Genomic DNA, 14,744 nt, shown 5'->3' on the forward strand with positions numbered 1-14,744 from the left:
AACACACTACAATTTATAAACAGTTTTCACAATCGTTACCTCACTTTTAAATGGAATGTGTCTAACTTCAAACTCTTTTCGGACAGCGATCATAATTACTTGACATCTGGGTCATTTAATGCATAGCAAACAATATTTTGGCTTTATTTTAGCAGATTGTGATCTCCATTGTGCAAACGCCTTTCGATTTCTTTCTGACGTATTCCTCATGCAAATATACCTTCTTTAGTTTTGGACTTAGTGCCCTTCCAATTTTGTGCCTGCCTGTTCTCCGAAATTCTGAATGCCTTTCTTTTCCGTATTGAGCTATTATGCAAAGAAGAAATCTATTGCATGAGCGTCATGCTTAGAATACTAATAGGAGGTTCTGAATTGAGATTTCTGTAGACGGTAGCACATCTCTTTTATTTCTTAAATCAGATTATTCTCATGGAAGTAAATAAATTTCATCCCAGCTCTTGTGACCAACTATCTAATTCACTTTAATATATCAGAGAAACGAAAGGTGAATGTTCTAACCAGTTAAATTTTGAAGATCTTTTTGCTGTGAAATCATATTCCCCATGTTTCATTCTCTTTTAGCTTTCTGTGTGTTTACTTTAGACAAGTAACCATATTTGAAAGTTTCAGGTTTCTGATGTGTAAGGGCAGATATACAGCAGGTTTGGTTGGGAACTTCAAAAAAGCCTCTCTTAAACTGGAGTATGAGAATCCCACACATTCTAATAAGACAGCATCGAAAGTGTAGATGGGGAAACACCTGGCTTTTCAGAGGAGTCGGCGCTGTTATTGACATGCAGCATGGCTTCAGTGGCTGGCAACAACCTTGTGATATTTTCCAAGTAATTCATTTGCAATGCCTGTTCTAGAAACCTGGAACGAAACAGAAGAGAAGAAGAAGTTGAACTCGGTACATCAATAATTATTCGAGAAGGGATTTCATCAAGGAAGAAAACAATGGAAAAACTTACCGATCCATGTTTAAATTAATTTTGTTTGGATCCCCAGTAAGCAAATCCCACAGATTTTTAGATAGGATATTGTCATGGTACAGTAAGCTGGTTGCTATTTCGGTGCCAAGCTCTGCTGCTTGGAGGAGTTGCACATGAAATGCTCTCTCTTCGCACAGCTTCCCAAAGTCCATATTAGAGAGCTGGCACACGTTCTCTATTGAATTGAATGTTTCAGATTCACAAAGAAGTTCGGTCAAGTTTCGAAGTTGAGACAGCTTTCCGGAAGGGGGAAAGAGCGGGAAATGGATTAGTTATATGATTCCAAATATTTAGTAGTTGATAATAAGGCACCAAAATGGATTTACTTCAAAAAAAAACATTTTACATATGTGTTTGGTTAGATGGCATTTGGCAACAGTTTTACCACAAAGCATTGCTTTCTGTCGTTTGAGTTCATTGTTGTCTTAAGAATTTTATAAAATTTTTGGATCTATCAGACCTATCTTTCTCAACTGTAGTCATATTTTGTAGATTCACAGGTTAAAAGATATAGTTTAGTTTCATCCCACTTAAGTCACAAATACTTAAACTAATTTTGTATTTTAGTTTATATTTTAAATTATGAGTAAGGGCAGATACTAGCTTCGGTTTGGAAATTCGAAAAACTCTTTCCTCCTCACACCCATTAGGATAGCTACTATTAAAAAAAAACAAACAGAAAATGAGAGTTGGGAAGGATATGGAGAAATTACAGCCCTTGTCCACTGTTGGTGGAAATGTAAAATGATGCAGCCACTATGGAAAACAGCATCGTGATTCCTCAAAAAATTTTTAAAAAAGAATTACCATATGATCCAGCAATTCCACGTCTACCTGTATACTGCAAAGTATTGAAAGTTGAGTTTCAAACAGATATTTGTACACCCACATTTATAGCAGCATTATTTGCAATAGCCAAGAGGTGGGAGCAACCCAAGTGTCCATTGACAGATGAATGGATAAACACAATGCGGTATGAACATACAATGGAATATTATTCAGCCTTAAAAAGGAAAGAAATTCTGACTCATGCTACAACATGGATGAACCTTGAGGACATTGTGCTAAGTGAAATAAGCCTGTCACAAAAAGACAAATACTGGATGATCCTACTTATGTAAGGTACCTACAGTAGTCAAATTCGCAGTGACAGAAAGTAGAATTGTGGTTGCCAGGGACGAGGGGGAGAGAGGAGTAAGGAGTTGTTGTTTAATGGGTATAGGGTTTCAGTTTTGCAAGATGAAAAGAGTTTGAAGATTGATTGCACAGCCACGTGGATGTACTAAATAGGACTGAACGGTACATTTAAAAATGGTTAGGATGCTAAATTTTGTGTTATATGTATTTTGCCACAACTTAAAACAATTAATGGAACAGAAAAAAACCCTTCTTTAAACTGCAACATGAGAATCACACGCATTTTAATAAGACTGCACTTAAAATATGGATGGGAATACACCTAGAGTTTCAGAACCGTCTGCCCTGTTGATGTTATCTTCGATCTTCTTACCTATTGAGGGAAATTAGGTGCTTTTGCTCAATGGCAGTGTTTAAAAGAACTTAAAATCTCACACCCAGAGGAAAAGGAGAAAATTAGAAATCAACTAATTTCCTATGCTGTCAACTCTATTCCTCTCTGTGGTTCACTATGCTCTCCGAGTTCTAAGGGTGTATTCCCAAGTCATGCTTCCTGGGAAAAAAAAATATGTCCCTAGGAAAGCCAGTGCTGCCGTACTTGGAAGCTATCCCAGAGCTATTTCTTTTAAGAAGTCAAAGAATTTGGAGCAACATCTAAAGAAGCAAATATATGGATCATTCATTGCAACTTCGTTTCCAATTAGAAGTTGTATTTTGACAGAAATGAAATATTTTATGATACAGGCAAATGTTTAGGAATACTTCTTCCCATGCCTCAAATGAGAAAGCCACAATGATGTATCTTTGATGAGAGGTTAATAGTAACTACATGTAGGCAGTAGCAATTAAACATTGATCATCCTAGATAGCAAATATCATGGGTCTATTTTCCACTGCATTTAGTATTTTAATTGACTCCTGGCTTTGGACTATCTAAAATGGTCTTATATGTACTAAAATGCTACTTACTAGTCTTACTGCTCTGAGAAATTTTCCATTATGTAATAGATCCAATCATTTTACTGGCTATAACTAGGATTGCTACTCTATTTTTTACTTTGATTTTCCAAATTCTAGATATAATCATACTTCTAACGAACAGAGCCAAGCCTTCTTGCCACATCCTCCAAGGACTTTCATTTTGGTGATTTCTTAAATAAAAGGATAAATACTCATGGTCCAAAATATTTGTTTTAATTGGGCTTTTGCTGTTGTAGTAAATTTGAATGACTTTTACTCAGTAGAGACTGAAATATATGTCTTAATTGCAAGTTTGGCATACATGTATAATAAACCAGTAAAAGTCCATATAGTGTAATCTTGGCTCGAGAAGATAAAGCTGTAGAAAAAGAAACTGGAAATCTAGCCGTGTTACTGAAGTAGAATTAGTTCTCTGAAATAAGAATGTAATTCAGGGTCAATAACGTGGAAAGTACTGTGGAGCACATCCACCCAGGGGCAACACGATGGTCATGGAGTATTTGTCGATACTTTCTTCTAAAAGCAATATGTGCATTAAACTTCTAGAAGAATCATGGATTATTAATAATCAATTAAATTCAGAGAATTATAATTCTCTCTTCAGAAGGATATGTCAAGTCCAGATTGCAGGTTTGTCAGAGCCTCATGTGGAGTCCTCTCCTTTATATGACCCTGCTCCACATAGTGAGTAAGAGCTCAGGCCTAAACTTGAACAACAACCCATAACTGACTCCATGTCCAGTTGGGACTGAACTCCCCAATGCCTGTGGTTCCTCAATGAATCCGAATCCGAATTGTAAGAGACATGATGGTGTAGATCTCAAAATACTGTAGGCATAAAAATGATAACAACACCCTTGGGCTCTTAGCAGGTAAATTAAGGAAAAGGAGTCTATTTAAAGGTGTTACGATACAAATACTGCGTTATCCATATTTCTGCCCAATGCAGCGAGTATCCACTTTATGTGTAGTTCTCCAATCAGGAAGTTATCCTTCCCACCAAAAAGACTGAACAGAGAAAGGGATAAAACATGCAACGAAGGGAGGAGAAAATACAAAAGCTCAAGAAAAGTAGAATGTTAGAGCTAGAACAAGGAAAAGTCACCAACGAATGACAGGCATTTGACATTTTTCGAGAGTCTAAACCGTCTTAGAAATACCATGAATAAAGTTTTGGAATGGGTGGGCACTAATCGATTGTCACAATCGAAATACTAATTACCAGAGAGACCAAAGCAGGGAAGTAAAAACATCTCTTGTAAAACTAGGAGTTTGTCTTCATTCTTTCAATGATAGGCGCTGAATGTTTCCACGCCGGGCGCTGAGGATACAAAGTAAAGAGACAGACTTTGCAATGCTCCTCATGGAGCTTGTAGTCTTGGAACAAATGGGTTCTGGCAGTTGGAAATAGCAGCCACACTTGTTACCAATGACAATAAATTTTCTACCCAAGGGACAAGATTGCAGTTTATTCCACTTCTGGGCTTTCTAGAACCTTTTTCATAATTCAACCCTCAAGAGGAGCAGTATATTCAAAATGTGGATGCTGTTTTAAATTGTCTTTAGCTCCATTCTCGTTCCATTCGTGTAAATGATTGGGGATATATTGTTTCCATTTCTCCAGCGTATATGAGTGCTGCCAGGTTACTTCAGGTTGGGAACTACAATGAGGAATTGCCTGGGTAGCAACTACATTGCCAGGGCTTTTCTTTAGCACCCTCATTTGTTGACACATTCATGAGTCGAGTCTTTAGCTCTTGCTATGTGCTAGATGTGGGGCTTTAGAGATGCAGAAGGCATAATTTCTTCAGAGTTTACACTCTAGTGAGGGAAATAGACTCTACATATACAACAAACTATAATGCTAAGTAATAAGTTCCAAAAGCCAGAAATCTCACTGTCATCAGACTCTTCTTCCTTACGCCCCACACTTCACTGGCTGTCCTTTCGTGTGAACTCAGCCTCCTATAGTGCTCTTGAAACCGTCTCTTCCTTATGTTCTCTGCCACTGACATAGTGCAGGGTCTCACTTTTTGCTGAGGTTACCACAAAAATCACCCACCAGCTTTCCTCCAACTTAGTCCCTATAATTCTCCCAGAGAGATCTTTTTCTAAAATGGCAATGCTTCCTTCACATTCTCAACTTTCAAGATCACATTGAAACCCCTTGACTGAACATAAAGAGGCCTTTTGGGATCTGGGCCCAGTCTCTCCACAACCCCCTTTCCTGCCTCTCCCATAGGCATCTTCTGCTCTAGCTGGACATGCAGCTCCGGGGAATCTACACCTGTCCTTCAGGTTCACACCTCTGTCTTCTTACAAATGCAGGTCTCTATGTCTGGAATGCAGAACTATCACCTAATCCTACATAGCCTGCAAGACTCAGAGTAAGCATCATCTCCTCCACGAAACGTCTTCTCTCCACCTCCATCCCCTGCAATCCGAGTTAGATATCCCATCTTACACATAATACCATCCATCTACAAACCACAGCACTTATCTCACTGTGTCACAATTATTGGTCTGCTTTCCCATCTGCTCCTCTGGATTGATGATAAGGACTTTGAGGTTAGAGATTACGTCTTTTAAATAAATATATTAGTGTTAGGAGAGTACAGATGATGGATGAAATGAATGAATGGATAACTATTACATGTGCACAAAGTCATTATCCTGGCTGGAAAACAGGGAGAAAGGCAATATTCTAATATTATAGGAGTGACATTTAAACTTGTCCTTGAAGGATGAGTAGGAATTTTCCAGATGAATGCATAACTTCCTTCTCATTTGCACAAAGTGAGATAGTGCTAAATTAAGTACATTAGAAATTTTGATTTGTGTAGAAGACTAGGACTAAAACGTAGGTACTCTAACTAGTATATTTATTTGTAATGCACATAGACATAATATTTTGGATGCCTGCTTAATTATGCCATGCTGACTGCACAGCAAGTCATCTCGCTTGCTCTGAATAAACCAGTTCTAATTTTACTTTATCCCTGGCAACATAAACCCAATTAAACTGCTGTTATTACCAGGAAAGCTGCTTTCAAAATTTAATAGGGTTATTTAAGAAATGAAGTGAATTTCATGATAACCTGTATACTATGTGCGTGAGCTAAAGAAAGAATAGTAGACAAATAAAAATGAACCAACTCAGATTAACTTCAGAGTTTTACATTTTTTTCAGTTGCTCTTTCCCCCTTTCTTTAACATCATACATTTGAATGCGATTTAGCAGTTTCTTCCTATGATGCCAGTAATCAAAATAAGGTGAGGCAACTTCTGAGATTTTTGTACACTAAAGTCTAACACATCAGCTTTCAAAATTAACTATTATAGTTTTAAAAACTAAGGACATCTCAAATGAGAAATCAAATTATGAATGCTTTTTCAAATTATGAAGTTTAATGAGATAACTATTTTATTAGCCATTCCTTTATGTGTGTGCAGAATGTAATTAGGCTCTTAGGGGTTATTTCATGCAGAGATAGCCACCAATTAAAAACAAAATACCACTATTGAGCACTAGAACCCATTTGTCACCCTTTCCCCAACATTAACCTGGAGTCAAAATTGGACAAGTATTTATGAAGATACAGACAGAAAACTTAAACTAAAAATATGTCTTGCCAGAGTATTATAGGAAAGTGTTGAGGTTTATTTTATTTTATTTTTTCTTTCATGGCTTACTTTTGATTTCAGGACTTCAGGAAGTAGAGAGAAGTCATCCTCATAGGATCCATTTTGAAGGAAAGATTTTTTAAATTGAATTGTGGACTGCAGGAGTTTTAAATTTTCTGTAGGGGGGAGAGAAGAGTTAGCTTATGTGAATTGCAAGGTCATTTCGGAAACCCATTTGAAAGACACTTGTATCCTATTTCTAAGGTTTTTTCTAAGATAATAGCCTACTTCAATCCAAATATAAGACGAATGATAATTTAACCTTTCCTTGTGGCACATAATCATTGTGACACAAATATGCCCTTCAACCTTGATTAATTCATGCCTGGTAAACAGAGTCCAAGCATAATTATTTGTTGTACTATTTGCTTACCATTAAGTCTCATAAAACTATTTTGATGTAGGAAAACTGAATGTATATCTCCTAGAAAATGTGAGAAAATAGATATTTTCTCTTTTAAAAAAAGAAAAGAAACATTTGATTAAATGCAGTCTTCACAGCTGCCCATGTAAGCTGAAAATTGAAAAATAAAGTGTGTGTGTAAAGGTAGGAAGTAACAATAGTCTGCCACAAAAATGTCTTTGATTATGTAATTTACATCCACTTTTGGAAGTCTATATTATCATTCTTTTTATTTTTTGACAACAAAGATTATTAAGAGCATAGAAAATGTCACAAAGGGTATGTGAGCCCCTATCCACTCTGGACGCTTGGACTTTGGGTGACCATTATCACATTAATCATTATTATACGTTACTAAGGTATAACCCATTACACATAACATACAACACATTGTCACATTATGCGCTAAAGTCTGTCCAGGTGGTACTAGCAGCAGCAAGAGAAGTAATAATATGATAATATAATTAGATATTCCTTTCATATGTCAAACCACCAAACTGACACTGATGTAAACGGAAACAGATTTTCTAATTTTCTTTCTTTTTTAAGCAAACGTCTTAAAAGACTTACTACTTTAGGGCTGAATTAGAAACCATAAGCAGCATTTTGACTGCTAAGAAGAGTAATACCTTGTGATCCAGTGGCCAAATTGTCAGTGATATTTCTCACACATGCCAAGTAAGGAAGATAAGGACTATCTGCTGATACATTTAAGAGGGCGTCTTCAAAATTTTCCAGTATTAGGAGCCTATAGAATTAGAAAAGAATATACGAATTAAGTCGGCTAAACATTCAGGAAAGCCAGTTTGCGGAGATCCTGAGTCCTTGGTGGCCTGGCCTTGGTGGCCTCGGGCACTGAGACACTGTGAAGCAGGACATCCTCCCTCTGCCAGGCAAAATGCAGAATGGGTTCTCTGAGCACTTACCTTTCCCCTGGGCATCATCTTTATATTTAATTATTTTCATATCCAATCATAAGCAATCAAGATCATTTCTAGGCACATTTATATATGAAAAAAAAATCACTGAGTGATGTTTGCCAGATGAAACACAGGACTCCCAAAGAAATTTAAATTTCAGAGAAACAATAAATAATTTTTCAATGTAAGTATAACCTACAACTCTTGCATGATTTCCTTTTTTTCCCTCTAAGTCTGGCACCCCTCCCCCACCCCATCCCCGCCCCCGGCCAACCAGGCCTCAGTTTCTTCTCTTGTCAAAGGACAGACAGGGGCTAAATGATCTGCCAGATCCCTTCCACCGATAACATTTCCTAAGTAAATTTAAATTCATTTCATTGTGATTAAACAGAAGGTAGTGGAATCCAGTTGAACAATAAAAGTACGTTTTGTTCTTTAAACAACCAATACAGTGTTCCCAAATTAACCACTTTCTGATTTCCCTTCAAACTGACTGCCATATGAGGACACAGCCTAAGATTTTTGAGGCAAACGCATATGAGCGAGTAGATAAGTATGCGTAGTGCATTCCTTGTCACTTTAACTGTGAGGCTACATCTCTATTTATTCTGTAACCACTTCTCTTGGTGTCTACTATTCAATTTTATGTACATATATAGAGAATAAATGTCCATGGCTGATTTGGAACCATCTACTTTAAATCAAACTGCACAATACACAAATTAACTAGTTCTATCAGATGTTTGCCTTAGATTTTATTCAAATACTAAGGGAAGAGACTTATCCTAGCATAGCTAGTAAACACGTAGGAAAATGTTTGCATTAACATTAAAGAAGTCTCAGGGTGTTTAGATGTGGGTTAACAACACTGCATCCTTAAGAAACGTTAAAAAGTCTATGGCAAGAAAAGTCTAACTTGGCAGGCAGAGCACAGCTAATTGTTCAGATGGCTGCCACTCATTGAAATACAATTCATAGCCTCCATATTAAACAGAAAGGAAGACTAGCACACGTTCCCAAGCCCTCTTGCTTTTGCTTATCCGTTTCCTTGACCAGAGACTCTTCGTGATATTGCCTTCCTTTCTTTTGTGTTTGTCTTCCTCTCTGTCATAGTCATTGTAGCATAGACCCATTTCCATCCTGGGGCAGTGCTCAGCAGCAAAATATTGGCCTAAGCTTCCAGATGGAATGGCACAAGAGATTCTCATGGCAAATTTTCAAACTTAAAATAGAAGAATGTTGGGCTAGAAGTGACCTTGAAATATCATCTAAGCCATTCTCTCAGCTTCATAAAGAACATTTGTTTGCCGAGATTTTTGAGATTGGATTTAATATACTCCAAAAATTAAGATTCCATATCTATGTGCCACTGTTTTGGCATAAACATCCAATTATTCCTCCAATCTAATTAATTTATGTATCCTTCATATATAATCCTACTTACTTCCGAAGAATGCTTACAAGAAAAGATGAGATCACAGATGTGTGCATGCATGACTACGTACACACACACACACACACACAAAACAATAAAAATAATAACTTTAGAACAAAAATAATGAAGAGGGAGGAGAGCTATGTGGAAAAAATACTGCTGAGTAGCTTTCTTTAGAAAATTCTGGACCAAAAAACCTTTTATGCCAAGTATTGCCACTCTGTGATTATTTTAAAGTGGGAATGGAAAGGAAGTCCAAAGGTAAGAAATCCCTTAATTTTATCAATCTCAACAAGAGTCATCTTAAAAGTATTGAATTCTTCCTAGGAAACTGTCAGCTGGCTGTCTGTGACTACATTTGCCGTGCAATTTGCAGGTCTGAAGCGCTAGCATTGTCAATGCTAAGGATGCCTCAAAGTTCTCATAAAAAATACTTGGCTTCAGCAATAAGCATCCAGTTGTCTCAATTTAAAGATCTTTTTAAAAATTATTTCTGGTGACTATGTAGGGGATGTGTTTAAAAGACCCGATTATTTGGGACACGGCATCCTGGCTAGGGGGAAATTGCCCAAGGCTGCTCAATAGCTCTCAGAGAAACATCTGGATCAGCCACCTTCGAGGAGGAGACAGGTAGGAGCCGAAACTGGAAGTGGTTATTTATGGAAAGACTTTGCCTAGAATAACCCAGAGTTGGAGAACTTCCCTTGAAAAAACAGAAAGTTTATAAACAAATGCATAGATCCTACTTTAGAAAAGGAAATGAATGGTGAAAATAAGTCCTACTATTTGTTTTTATTTGTGCAAATTTCCATTAGCACAAAAATGTATCCTTTGGGACTAAACTCAAAGAATTTCAATAGTATAATTTATCAGTCCAAAACGAGTTTTACATAACAGGCCATTTACTCTCTAAATTTGCCTTGAACCATAGGAATTTACTTCAATCAGCTTCCACCGGCAAGTGCTTGCTTTTCCCACCATAATTGTTACAGCTACTTCAGAGAACTCCTGTCATTAATGGTCCTTAGAAGCCAAGGTTGCTGCTGTCACATCCACTGCCTATTCCTGGGGTGACATATTCCCATGCCCTAATAAGAGCCCCAAATTAAATTATCTGGAAGCAGTTTTGCCTACTTGGATGCTACTGAAGCAAACATATTTTGCATTATCTTGACTGGGCATAAGAAATATCTTGATTTTGAAAAACCGAACTAAATAGCAATGTGCAAAATCGGAGGCTTATGCATCTTTCATGAAGAAAGACCTTAACAGAGTTGGAAATTGGACTTCCAGCTAGATTTCCCTCATAGACATAAGGTAACAAATCCAGATAGGGAGCATTGGGTCTAGTTATGGAATCTTAGAACTGGAAAAGCAATCCTCATGTTGCATTATCCAGAAGAGTTATTGAATAATACGAAAAAATAAGTTGCAATTTTACTACATTTCAACTATGTCCTTTTCTTTGATCAGTCAAGAGTTGATTTTTCTATTTCTTGGTCTTACACACTAATAAAAGAATTATGTTCATGAATTGTTTTGATCGCTTATTCTGAATAGCCAAAAGAAAGACTTACTGTGCAGCCAGGCTGCTTGGAGATAGTGACTGTCCATCTTCCTCACTCCACACATGTGTTGTATTATCAGAGCCACCTAAAGTAACAACATTTACATAGATGAATATTTAACATGTTTGATTAAAGGATTTACTTTTCTTAGCAAAAATAATTTCAGGTCAAATTAATGGGGAGAAAATGAAAAAGATACCTATGCTTTTTTTGTTGGAAGCATTTAAGGTATTTATAGGAAGTAAATGCCAATCTTGATGGTCAAGCACATGCATTTCTAACAAATTCTTTCTCTGTGCATAAAACCATTACATTATTTTATCCTAAGACCTCATATGCATGGATGACTCCTGCATATTATGATGCAGATTGACTACCACGTGGCGTGGTAATCAGATGAAGCCAATTTCAGTCTGATGGGTCACTGCACTTTTTTCGTTGCCTTCAGTTGTCTAGAATGCAGCCTTAAGAAACATCTGCCATCACTAATCTATATTTTCCATCGTTCAAAAAGCAGCCACTGATTTCAACTGAATGCAGCTGTGAATGCAAATTGGCTAATGTGGAAAGAACTGTTCTCAGTTGTCTCAAATAATGCGAAGGTTTGGAGTGTGGAAAGCAATCTCTAAGTTGGGTCTAATGGAAACCATATGTGAAGCTCTAATTCAACACCAAGAATTGCCCCAGAAGTTAAATACATGGCTGATTCAGTTGGCCACATAACGTTATGGTATTAAAGAGTTAGTGTGCAAAAGCATTCACATGAAAATACTTTAAAAGGCTACTGTATAAATAAAAACATCTTAAGTTCAATGCTTTTATTCAGCCTCTCTAGGGAAATGGTATCACTTATTTCAGTCTTCTCTCAAACACGACTTATTCCATATAAATAATCCAATATGTTTCGGCGCTGTCATTTTTAACATTGGCCTAATCGCTTCCAATAGGATATTTTATTACCAGCTTTAATAATTCTCTCACTGTCTCCAGTTACCGTGTCCCAAAGCCTTCTAAAACGGTCTTAGTGAAAAACTATGCAGTAATCCATACTTTTCTGGTGCTGATCATTTAGTTTATTTAAATTAGCGTGTGTGTAAAAAAGACTATCACAGAATTAAAGACCCCCCTGTCTACATCTGTCTACATCTGTATCAGTCATGTTTGAATAATGTTTGCACTGTCCCTGGTAACAGGCAGAGCAGCCTTTTGTTTTCCTGTTCAGCAGAGAGATTTCCTGTGTTCCACTCAACGTGCAGCTGAATATTGCCCTAACGATAGCAATGGATCGGTGAGTTAAAGGACCAAGAATGAAGATACCCAGAATAAATAAATAAACCTGATTAATAATGATAATATCTATTATTGTTGGCATTCATATATAGAATAATCAAGGACAGAATTTTGTTGAGAGTATGTTTATACTTTTGCGATGTAAAAGGACATAAAACCATTTTTCCAGGATTAAATCTTGCTCACTTTGAACTCCTATGTGATGCTGAGCAAGTTCATTGGCATTTGTATGCTTTGTAGTTATGAGTTTGTCTTCCTCATCAAGCTATTAAAATGAGTAACTGATAGAAATTAATTTTGTACATATCAGTGATAGACTTGACCCTGATGTTAAGTAGGGACTTTCTCTGTGGCCAGTTTTCCTCCTGGACCATAAAGTATCTTGGAAGAAATACTGTACCACATAAGCTTTAGTGAAGTATAAAACATTGCAGACCTTTAAAAAGAGAGATTTTCCTTCTTTTAATTTGTAGAATTAGTCATATTTAAAAACAGTGCCCATAAATATAGAGAGAAATCTAGTGCACAGATAACCTCTTTTCATCAGCAAGGATGGCTTTCTATTTAAAGATGTAATTTCATATAATTTACTACTTTGCAAAACAGCAAACTTTAATGAGTCACAAAGGTAATCTTTGCTCTCAAAACTCAGTGTTTATAACTGGAAATACTAAATACGGGACTGTGAAGCCCGGGTCCTCGCTGAGACAGAGCTGAGAATCAGATGCCTTGAAACGGAAAGTTAGGAGATAAGCTTCTTCCCTAGTGTTCATTAGCATCTGCATATTTTCAAGGTGACTGGGGAGGCTCCTGAAGAAATCTTGAAGTGTGTTCATAATCGAGGTTGAATCAGAAATAAACATGGGGTGGAGAAAGTTTGCAGAAATCAGAGTGTGGAGAGGAATGGGGGATGGCTGTGGGAAAATGTACCATGTGGGAAGGAATCTGGCACCAGGAGTCAAACTCCACCAGCGGCTGAAAGCAGAGCTGTTCTGAGGGTCGCTGATGGCAGGTACTCGGTGAGATATCCTGGAAACAGGTGTGCATACGTCCCAGAGAGTAAATACAAGTGAGGCCATCTAACAAAGAGCTCAAGGGACCTGGCTTTGGGCATAGACAGACCCAGGTTCTAATCTCGGTTTGGCCACTTGCTGGATGTATAACAGGCAAAGTGCCCAGTATCCTTATGCCTCAGTTTCGTTGTCTGTAAAATGGGATAATAACTATATCTCATAGGGTTGTTTGGAGGATAAAAGGGGTTGAAGATAATAAAGCACTTATCATTGACACAAAAAATATGATCTTTTTATTCTCCTCCTTTGAAAGAGTAGTGTGGGACCTTCAAAGCTCTGTGAACCTTGTTACACAGTAGAGAGGGCCCAAGCAACCCTGCTATGAGCTGTCACCCCACTCCAGTTGAAGCGAGTACAAAGCCAAGGGAGAAAATATCTTCGCTTCACAAATGCTACTGGACATCAGGAAGACTAAGCATGGGGTGGCCTGGGTAAGGTGACAGGAGTCTGTATTGGGGGCTAGAGACCCCCACACTGTGGAACTAGGGTCACGGGTTCAGCCTTCAACGACAAGTCTGAGTTACCTGAAGGATTCCCAGAAATAGCTGGAAGGATTTTTCAAAGGCCATGACACTTCTGCTCAAGCAGGTAGGGACTGGGGATTCATGAATTTTTTGAATTGACGTTAATACTATCGCATTGCTATCCTCAGACGCATGAAGTCACAAATGTAGGAAATTAGAAAACAAACCAATTTAAGCACATAAAATTTCACGAATAAAAGCACATTTCCTTAATGTATTTCCTTGTTATCTTGACCATGCAATGAGATGTTTGAATACACGCTGAAATCATTAGCATATTCATAGACACGAGACGTGGCCATTACTAAATATTGAAAACTGAGTTATATTGTTCACCAGGAAAAGTATTTTGCGACCTCAGTTAACAAGAAGTGCTGCTTACTACTCAGGCTTCTAAGGCACTGATGAGCTTTGGTCCTTTGTAAAAAAATTTTAACTTTATCCCTTTATAAAGTAATTATAAGGTGCGAGTCTGAAGATGAAAAGGAAGAATGGTGAGGAAAAATTGAAGCGCTCGAGTCTTTAAAATGCAAATACAAAAAAAATAATATGGAGGAAATAATTAGTGTTTGTTAGTGCACCGTCTGGCTTTCTGGCCTGGCTTTTTTCTAAAGAGTAACCCATTTTTTTCCCCTAATGTTTGTCAAGACCACTGAATTTAACAACAATCAGTCTTGCAAGCTGGTCATTAATTCTGTAATCGTAGATATAAAAAATGCTCTAGACTAATAGAAGTT

The 14,744-nt window shown here is 37.3% G+C and overlaps 1 protein-coding gene across 1 annotated transcript in view; it reads right to left on the bottom strand.

The window, feature by feature from the left end:
• Positions 1-14,744, bottom strand: part of ABCA12 (ATP binding cassette subfamily A member 12) — a 159,652-nt gene that overhangs the window by 72,360 nt on the left and 72,548 nt on the right. Inside the window, exons 9-13 of the mRNA XM_014740290.3 lie at positions 11,130-11,205; positions 7,827-7,945; positions 6,804-6,910; positions 972-1,228; positions 761-873 (exon numbers count right to left, since the gene is read on the bottom strand). Coding sequence (XP_014595776.1) covers positions 761-873; positions 972-1,228; positions 6,804-6,910; positions 7,827-7,945; positions 11,130-11,205 — 672 coding nt within the window. The remainder of the gene's footprint in view (positions 1-760; positions 874-971; positions 1,229-6,803; positions 6,911-7,826; positions 7,946-11,129; positions 11,206-14,744) is intronic.

Source organism: Equus caballus, chromosome 6, assembly GCF_041296265.1.
Source record: "Equus caballus isolate H_3958 breed thoroughbred chromosome 6, TB-T2T, whole genome shotgun sequence".
NCBI lineage: Eukaryota > Metazoa > Chordata > Mammalia > Perissodactyla > Equidae > Equus > Equus caballus.